Raw genomic sequence first — 10,973 nt, forward strand, 5'->3', positions numbered from 1 at the left:
CCTATGAAGAGAAAGACTAATAACTGTGCCAAGTTTCATTAATCTCCTGCTATGGGAAATGGGTCAGGACCATTAGTAATTGCACGCCCCTCGTACCTTAGGACCACTAGAATTGGTATCTTTTCTGAAAATGTCAAAGTAAATAATTCATGTGAATGAAGTAAGTTCATCATTTCTCATGCTGCCATGGAAACGGAAGTCGTACGGGCTTATTCTTTACAAAATAAGTTAGGTTTTAACAGTTAAGTTTTGAAATGTTCTTGACAACAACATTTGTTTATGACATCTACGTAAATTTCACTATTCAATGCTCATTTTTAATGTACTTCAATATGATGACGTCATCGGTCAAAATTCCAACATGGCGGCTCATATTAAATAGATGACATCATAATGACTTTATATAACATGATACTGACCAAAAAAATTATCCTACTTTTTCATATGTTAATGTCATTTGTCATGTTGCCATGGCAACGGAGTTCTGACAGGAATGTTTTTGTAAAATTTTCAAATTTTGGCTTGAACATTCAAGTTTTACATTTTTCTTGGCAAACCACACTTGTTCATGACATCTTCTAACGTAAATTCTATGATCCAATATTCATAATTTATGCTAATTGTCATCGGTCAAAATACAATATGGCGGCCAATATTAGCTAGATGACGTCATAACGTCGTCATATAGCACGATAATGACACAAAGGTTGTTGCCATAAATTCGTTTCACATGCATATCAATCTCTAAAATTTCGTGATCATACGATGAGTTGTTTAGGTGTGGGACTCAAAAGTTTGTTTAAGAAAATACTTGCGGTCAATTTTGACCCCACAGGACCATGCATAGACTTTCCAGGATATCTTAACCCTATTCAGACCGGGCTTTTTGGTCATCCCTGGACCGGGGGGGGGGGGGGGCTTTTGAGGCCCTCCACTTCTATGTCCTATAACTCGTGACGTAAGATGACGTAATAATGACGTCATCAATTTGATTATATTGGCCCGACCCATGAAAAAAGGGGTATTCTCAGAAAACTTCAAGATATGCTACCAAAATGTAACAACAAGTGCAGATAACAGAATAATAAATGTTTACAACGACTTGTGTTGCCAATAGCAACATCAATGACGTCAAAATGACGTCATAAAATGACGTCATGCACATCTCACATACGAGTTGGGCTTCTCCATATTATATCCACCACATTGAATCTTTGAAAATACTTTTTTTGCAACAAATAATCACAAAGGGCAATGAAAACAGACTAAATTCATTCATTTAGATGGTTTTTGATGAAACAAGTCCTTTTAAAAAAGCTGGCATTTTGCCAATGTTTGCGTGTGTGAACGTTTTTTTTTTCTAGTTATTAGAATGTCATATAAATAGAACAGAGTAACTAAACCTGATATTGGCGCATGGAGAGATTCACATATGTGCCTGAACTGCAGCAGATCTAGACGCCACCTGTTAAAATTTGCGTGAACTGCAGCAAATTTCACTACACATTGCCTGTTTTTGAGTGAGCTCTGTTGCGGGGCATTTTGAAGTTTTTTTTTTTAATTTTTATTTCTATTCGGCAAAAAAACGAAGCGGCGAATCCGTTAACCAAAGAAATAAATTGGTATGGCCAAATGGATGTAAAAATTAGTATTTTGATGGATGTAAAAAAGAAGAAAAAAAAGTTGAAAAAAATCTACCTCCACGGATTCGAACCGGGTGCATTGGTTTAGAATGCGTAAACTTTACCACTGCGCTAGTGCGAACATGTTGAAGAAATACCTGTTTTAACAGGTATACAAATGTTTCGCATGGATTGAACAGGTCCGTTCATCTCAACATCACAACGGCGACTACACTGGCCAGAAGGCATTTTGCGACTGCAAGTCGCAAAATGCAAAAATACCAGATGGTTACAAATTTAAAGGGATAATTAGCTTGTTAGTCTTGATCTGGCCATACGGTCCGCCATCTTGGATTTGGACTGATGACATCATCAAATTAGCATAATTTATGCACATATAATGAGGAAAGATGTGCTAAATGATAAAAGTTTATTTTTGTAACCAAATAGCAGTAATATAGCAATCAATGTGAAAAATACATAGTTAGAACCAAAAATTGTGATTTTTGGCAAAACTGTCTGTCATTAAACGGTTGCCATGGCAACACGAAAAAAAGGAAAATTTATCAAACTTCGTTTAGTTGTTGCCAACAATATTTTAGGAAAACTCAACGAATTTGGTGGCTCTAGCGTAAGCCGTTCTGGCGTTATAGGACATCAAAGTAAGGGCGGGCCTCAAAAGCCCCCCCCCCCGTCTAAATAGGGGAACAATTAGCCAATCTCGGTAAAAACGTATGAGAAGTTATAAGATATACACACAAACAAACTCATGGGAGGAAATTTGTTCTCGACCAGAAATGCGATAATGGCACATATTAATACACCTGGGGTCAGTTTCGACCCAATACGGTGGTTTGAGGGTTAAAAGTAAAAAGCCCCCAAATTCCAGATGGATGATGGGGCATTAGTACCTTTACACAGACTTACCACTAAGCTCACAAGGGCGTGTATAGCCAGATTGACCATACAGACTTTAGTGTATTATGTTTCCCAGAAAGGAAACATTCCTTTTTTTTTTACATTCATTGTCATCTTTTTCCAGGATGCAATCAAAACTCAGAGCTTTAACATGCTCTCCACGTTTCCGGCTTTTTTGTTGGCCGAACATTTGCTTTTCTCGGTGATACGTCAATGGTGGACCTATTAGTGGGCAGGACCGGGATGCAATGCAAACGCAGAAGACAAAAATGGAGAGGGACGTAAGCGAACTGGTCATGCGGTCGACCAAGAAGGCGTTCCAGGAAGAAGTTGGCCATGGAACAAGCCATGCCCTACATCTCCATACCTCTTACAACATGTAGAATATGTGTTGAAAGTGGTGTACTGTTAAGTGCATCGTCAATCCCAACTATTTTAGCAGCTTTGACCCAAGTTCGAGTCAACACTTGTCCTTTTGACCTTTTTAATCATCCATTTGATATAAGAATACTTCCGCCTTGCAACCAGAACCATCAAAACCCATCTTTTGAACTTTCTGTTCTGCATTTGCGTTCATTTAACCATTAATGATGAATAAATAAAATGTTGTTATATAATTTCATTAGAATAGATAATAAGCTTGTTATTCTTCATCCCGTTACATGTTACGATACCGTGAATGTTGGCCGATAACACTTAAGTAAGCATGATTTATAAGACTTTTTGAACAGCTAAATTACAGGCAAGAATTTTGTTAGGGGTTTCTTTAGATATTACCGTCGATTTTATCATTGGTTATTAGGTCGAACGGGTCTAGAAACGGGAAAGAATATTCTAGCAACATCCTTGGTTAGTTTGAAAAATCACACAAAAATATTCGTTTAAAAACTATTTCAAATTTAGGTGGAGCTTTAGTTTTACCTATTTGTGTTCCTGTATTTAAATGCAATCTAAGCAATAATGTGGTAGAAAAAAGAATAACGATTGCAGTATAAGCACGTTTCTTTTATTTCAAATTTTAACTGTAGATATAAAAGTTGTTACCCCAGCGCTGCAGTTAGATACTTTGTTTTTATACACCAAGTGCAACGTCTTCAAATTTCTACAAAGGGTACAGGAGTGTACATACATATAGAATACATTACGGTGTATTCCGTATCACCCGAGGTGCCAGCCCGACCGCGGGTCGGATCGCCCGAATGCCGGAGGGTGATCCGACCCGCGGGAGGGCTGGGACCGAGGGTGATGCGGAATACACCGTGTTGTAATTTTATCTATGTCATGCCCACCTGAGAAAAACGCTGTTTTGATGCGAAATGCGCCAGAAGTTGAACAAATTTGTTGCCCTCGAAAAAAAGCGTTGCAACAGTAATGTTCTAACGCCCGAATCAGGTATTCGAACTTTCGATGGCGCCGTACTCGGCCCACTCGAAACAGTTCGATTTATTCGAATGGAGCCCGTGTGATAAGCCCGGGCCGTACGGAAAGTTATCAGCCGGTCCGGAACAGCCGTATCGAACGTCTTCGCGTCACAGGTATGACATAAATATACATATCAAAATGACGTTTGTAGTCAATTGCCTAGAATGTCCCTGGAAACTCGCCATAATTACATAGAAGAACACTCCGTTTTTAAGATAAAGGAACAATACCAAGGTAGATAGTACAACCTCTGTTACAGATATTGAAAGTATGTTAAGTTGGCTATATATCACGGACATCCAGTTGACCTTGAGTTTCAAAATAATTATATGTTTAGAATGGATATTGTAGAACTTGTAGAACTCGGTCGAGTAAAGGCACCTCAGATATTTTAGTATTCCATACACGCGACTGTAACTTTGGATTGCTTTGGATCCCAGTAGTAATAAGGGTGAACCAGACGAATTTATGCAAATGAGATGCAAATATATTCATGATATGCAAATGTATTCATGAGATGCAAATTTATGCATAACTAATAATTAATTTATTCATAACTTATTCATAATTTATTATTAATTTATTCATAACTAATAAATAATTTATTCATAACTAATAATTAATTTATTCATAATTTAGAATTAATTTATGCATAACTTAGAATTAATTTATTCATAATTTAGAATTAATTTATTCATAATTTATAATAAATTTATTCATAACTGATAATTTATTTATTCATAACTGGTAATTAATCTATTCATAATTTAGAATAATTTATGCATAACTAAGAATTAATTTATTCATAATTTAGACTAAATTCATTCATAATAGCAAGTAATTAATCTATACATGACGAATAATCAATTTATGCATAATCAATAATTAATTCATTCATAACCTGTCAGTGACCTTTGACGCATGTTTGTAAATTAGGTCACATGCTCCATTGTATATGAAATCAATTTATGATCAATTTATCATTCATAATTAATGATAATTTTATCCATAGATAAAGCTGACAGTGACCTTGACGTATGTTTGTCAAGTGGGCCACGAGCTCCATAACTCTATTGTTGATTGGATATGGTTCTAAAGTAGGTCACGTGCTTCACAACACTATGGCCGATTGGGTATGTTTACCATGTACGTCACGTGCTTTACAACTCTTAAGAAATAATTCAGTCACACATATGTGCAAATGCAATTAAAATGAGTCACTCATGAGTGACTCACCCCTTGCAGATACACACACACGCACACATATCTTCGATATCGATAGATATCTAAGTATATAGAGATGGGTCAATAAAGAAGGATGGATAGGTGGGTGGATGGGTGGGTGAGTGGATGGATGGGTGGGTGGATGGATGGATGGATGGATGGATGGATGGATGGATGGATGGATGGATGGATGATGCGCCTAATGAGTGACTCACGATATATATTTATAGCGTCCAATGAGTGACTCAGGACATCATCACGTGCGTGATGAGTGACTTAAGATATCACTGAAAATGTAGAAAGGATCTATATGCGTTACTGACATGCGTACGCCTCACTCAGTTAAGCCTAACCCGCCGTTCAGTACACAGCGTTCGTTTAGGTCTCGATCTTTCGAAAGGTATCTCTGTGTCTATTGCTTCAGTTGTCAGGCAGTACGATTGACCATCATGCCACATACATGTGACATCTGTAGTAAAGACTTCAGTCGAAAAGCCAATCTCGTCCGTCATCGCGACACGATACACGGGGACATGGCAGAAATTTCTTCGGGAGATAAGATCATAGACGCCGAGACAGGCTCCTACCGCGAGGTGGATATATTTGACGACACGGACGATCCGTCGGACGACGTAACGACCGAGCACGACTCGGAAACGTTGGCATCTTCAGAGGGAGAGAGTTCAGTGGTGTCTCAAGAGGCGGCCAGCTATTCTGAAGAAGACAGTTCTCAGGATGAACCGACGGAAACCGACAACGATGCTGATTCCGAGAGTGAAACTGGCTCTAACATGTCTGACACTTCTAACACCCTGTCAGCTGATGATGATGAAGAGCACGAAGAAATAGAAGACGGCGATAGTACTGATGAGCAGGAATGGACGCTTTACAGGGACTGGACCATTCAACAACCTCGCTGGGAGGCCAACGTTCCTCAAAGGGTGATCAAAGACGCGAAACGAGGCCGTAAGATGTTTTATCTGGTGGAGTTTGCTGCGCTGCCTCGTTATAGTCTTGAAATAGTATATGACAAGAAGTGGATTTCAGAACGTTCGCTGCTTAAGGATCATGGGTACATAGTCTTGAAGTGAAACGTTGTCATCCTGTTAGAAACCACATGTAGCTGCATGTCAATATCATGACCAAGATATAGTATAAGACAAAGTCGTTGGTTTTGTATGTCTTAGATGACACACTGTGTTTACTCTGAGTCGTGAATAAAGGTTTCGCAAAAGTCTGTTACTGGGTCAGTGTTCTTTTACACAGAGATACCTTTCGAAAGATCGAGACCTAAACGAACGCTGTGTACTGAACGGCGGGTTAGGCTTAACTGAGTGAGGCGTACGCATGTCAGTAACGCATATAGATCCTTTCTACATTTTCAGTGATATCTTAAGTCACTCATCACGCACGTGATGATGTCCTGAGTCACTCATTGGACGCTATAAATATATATCGTGAGTCACTCATTAGGCGCATCATCCATCCATCCATCCATCCATCCATCCATCCATCCATCCATCCATCCATCCACCCACCCATCCATCCACTCACCCACCCATCCACCCACCTATCCATCCTTCTTTATTGACCCATCTCTATATACTTAGATATCTATCGATATCGAAGATATGTGTGCGTGTGTGTGTATCTGCAAGGGGTGAGTCACTCATGAGTGACTCATTTTAATTGCATTTGCACATATGTGTGACTGAATTATTTCTTAAGAGTTGTAAAGCACGTGACGTACATGGTAAACATACCCAATCGGCCATAGTGTTGTGAAGCACGTGACCTACTTTAGAACCATATCCAATCAACAATAGAGTTATGGAGCTCGTGGCCCACTTGACAAACATACGTCAAGGTCACTGTCAGCTTTATCTATGGATAAAATTATCATTAATTATGAATGATAAATTGATCATAAATTGATTTCATATACAATGGAGCATGTGACCTAATTTACAAACATGCGTCAAAGGTCACTGACAGGTTATGAATGAATTAATTATTGATTATGCATAAATTGATTATTCGTCATGTATAGATTAATTACTTGCTATTATGAATGAATTTAGTCTAAATTATGAATAAATTAATTCTTAGTTATGCATAAATTATTCTAAATTATGAATAGATTAATTACCAGTTATGAATAAATAAATTATCAGTTATGAATAAATTTATTATAAATTATGAATAAATTAATTCTAAATTATGAATAAATTAATTCTAAGTTATGCATAAATTAATTCTAAATTATGAATAAATTAATTATTAGTTATGAATAAATTATTTATTAGTTATGAATAAATTAATAATAAATTATGAATAAGTTATGAATAAATTAATTATTAGTTATGCATAAATTTGCATCTCATGAATACATTTGCATATCATGAATATATTTGCATCTCATTTGCATAAATTCGTCTGGTTCACCCTTATTACTACTGATCCCTAATAAAACTTCGGAAAATTTTCGTACTTCCTGAAACATATTAGAATTGTAATTTTGTTTCTGACATACCGGATTGTTTATCTTACAATACATTTTTCTGACAAGTTACGAATTTTACACATCAGAATAATAAATCAGTAAACAACAACTTTTTTTCTTATAGCGAAAGTGCTATTGATCCTAGTCATCAGTTGTAAAATGCACCTCCTGATATGTGCCATTAACTGGTTCACATTCATCATTGTTCTCACCTCTGTACCATTTATCTAAGTTGGTATACATCTTTCTTGTATTTGGGCATATTCCCACTAGCTTTCTACATAAGTTGCACCAGACTCCATCATCCACAGGGATATTTTTTGGGGGGTTAGTCTTCCATTTGAAGTAAGAATTATACATCTCCGTATCCTTGTTAAGTAGCTTTAAATAATCAGCTAAAGCTTTTGGTGATTCGAAGTCATCCACGTGTATGAAGGAGTTTGGAGGTGTCAAGAGCTCGTAGTCTTCTTTGGGGGCTCCAAGCACAACTGGTACAACATTATTACCAAGTGCATGTCTCCAAAATTTTTCAGTTATGTATTGTTTACACTTCATGTTTTCAAACGCAAGGTAGAACTTGTATTGCCTAATGTGTCTAACTGTGCATTGAAAGTCTTGTTTGTCACAGACAATCTTTCCGCATTTACCAAAGATGTCAACATGCAGATGCTTTAGTAATTCCTGGGCATACAAAATACGATGAGCTCTTGATGAACATTTACTGATAAACCAGACGGCAAGCTTTGTTTTTCCTACGGAATAGTCCGTATTGGGATCAAGATCAGCACCCTTAAGTCTCTTGTACACCAAATGTTGAGATCCCCAGGCGCCGGATACGTCGGAGTCAGGCCTGTATGTAATAGTCCAATTAAAAACAGCACTATAAGAGTTCAAATTTATTGTGAGGTAATTGGGGCATTCAGAAATCAGCCAGATCCAATATTGATGTTGGGAACGTGTTTGTGGCATTTCTGACTCGAGGTACGTAAGTGGAAGTTGACTGTTTTCAAAGATAACAGCATCGGCCGTGTGGATATTTTCTGCGCTCGTCGTAAAGGTACACTGTGGCAGTGTGGGACACAGCTTGCCTTCTTTACTCGGCATGTACACGTTTAAATGTTTTTTCCACATTTTGGTCCAGAAAACGACTGTCTTCGTCAAATCTCCACTGACCTGTCCGCCCTTTACCGAGTCATTCCAGACGGAATAAAACTTTGCCTTGGAATCAACAGATGGGTCAGCTGCTATATTAGCAACACATCTCGACATGACATGTGTTGACGGTACTCCTAAATCATGGACTTGAGTTGAGTAAATATCAGCATGTTGCCATGCCATATAGATCCATAGGGACACAACGGCACAAACCGATACAGCATAGATCTTATATATATGGCGTCTCAGGATCATGTTGAAAGTTTCTCAAGATCGTTTTAAAGACTGCTGTAGACTTCGTCGACTCCTTTATACTTGCTGCAACGTATAAGCAGCCCAGCTTGCAAACTGTGAAAAATTTGACAAAAATTCCTGTAAACACCTGAAAAAAGGCAGGTTGTAATTAAAAAGGGGTATTTCACTGCAGAGAGGATTGTTATTTTCCAATAGATTTATTAGTAAATATATTATGGTGAATCACGCAACGTGTGTTATGCATTATGACACTCACTAAACCCATGCAGACCCTACCACTGTATTCCCTATACGTGTAGACACTTCCTTTATCTTAAATATTGTCGGCATAAATGAGGGGCGCTTAGCACAACAAGAAGGTCAATATTGTTTTTAAGATTTTAAATAACACATGACTCGTTTTTCTAAGCGCCTCTGAAACTATTTTTGTAACCTAACCTCACCTATCCTAACCTGACCTAACCTAATCTAATCAAACCTAAGTCAGACGTTTTCGGGCACATTGCATTCAGCTATAGGCTTAGATTGGTCAATTTAATTACAGGGTACTTCGGGAGTTTTGTTGAAGAATGAATGGTTTTTAATGCGTGTGTTGGTACACTATCTTATAATCTGAAGTAGTATACATTTGTCACTTGCTACAGTTGATATTTTTCGCATAATAGTATTTCTTTCTGGACTGAAATGCATCTTTAAGATTAAGTGATACAACTACAACCAGTGATCCTGCTTTAAAAAAAAAACTAAGACGGCAGGGAACTGTGGTCCGAATGCATCATTTAAGCACTTACGCAGACACCCGAAACATTCACACACACACGCACATAAACACACAGACAGACAGACAGACACAGACACACAGATAGTCACAAACATATACACTCTCACATACACACTGCATAATCACACACGCAAAATGTTAGAAAAAAAAACAGAAGACCCTGTTTTTTCCTAAATTAAGTAAAGGCTGTTGAATACTTACAAATAAGAATATATACTTACATATGGTATAAGCAATGGTTCTACTTAAAACCATTTATGCTAAGCTGCTCAATGGTCAGTCAAACTTGTCACAGATGCAACTGTCCCAAACATATAACAACCTTGGCAGACTTTGACCAACATTACTTGGGAACAGGCCGTTGAAACTGACATAGGCCAATAGAAACCTACTGCCAAATGTGACTCAAGCATGGGAGGACCTAAAGTCTAAGTCTTAATTTGAACTTTGACCTCAACATTAGCAATGTTGTTAAACGGGTGTTCTTGTGTAGAATTATATTTCCAGAACTTGCTTTTCCTTATAATAAAGTCTTTGATTATGCATTATCATTAAATTCACCTTCATTGAAATGATAAACAATATCCTCAACAAAAAGCATAGGTGGTAACGGTCAATGCAGCTAATAACAATTCACATCATTGGACATTTATGTATAAAACTCAGTACATGAACCATTGCAGGTTAGGTGCAGTTAAACATCAGAAATACCTACACAGCTCCAAATTTACCTGCCCTAACATGTATACGCAGGTGGCATTTCGCGCTCTGACCTGGGTGTCTTACCTTTATGATACTGAACCAGCATGTTTAAAGTATTCTCTTATTCCCAAAGGCCTGTTTGTTGGGATCGAATGATAAGGCCTGATTTTCTCTATATTACCTGCTTGCATGGTCGGATGAGATTTTATCTCCAAGCAGATCCTACAATGACATAAGATAGTACCAACCTGGTCAAAGATTGTAGTCAGCCAAAAGGTACCCATTTGTCATGTAGAATCTGCCTTCAGCCGGCTAGAAGAAAGGCTATTAACATCTAATTGTTTCCGAATCAAACTGTGCTTACAGTAAAGGTGCTAATGCCCTCCTTCCT

The 10,973-nt window shown here is 37.7% G+C and overlaps 1 protein-coding gene across 1 annotated transcript; it reads right to left on the reverse strand.

Annotated features, from left to right (window-relative positions):
• Positions 1–7,830: 7,830 nt before the first annotated feature.
• LOC118405950 (glycoprotein 3-alpha-L-fucosyltransferase A-like) lies at positions 7,831–8,938 on the reverse strand. The gene has a single exon (XM_035805803.1). It carries the CDS (start codon positions 8,818–8,820, stop codon positions 7,831–7,833), a length of 990 nt encoding a protein of 329 aa, XP_035661696.1. The 5' UTR covers positions 8,821–8,938.
• Between the last annotated feature and the right edge of the window lie 2,035 nt (positions 8,939–10,973).

This window comes from Branchiostoma floridae, chromosome 18, assembly GCF_000003815.2.
Source record: "Branchiostoma floridae strain S238N-H82 chromosome 18, Bfl_VNyyK, whole genome shotgun sequence".
In the NCBI taxonomy this organism is placed as follows: Eukaryota; Metazoa; Chordata; class Leptocardii; order Amphioxiformes; family Branchiostomatidae; genus Branchiostoma; species Branchiostoma floridae.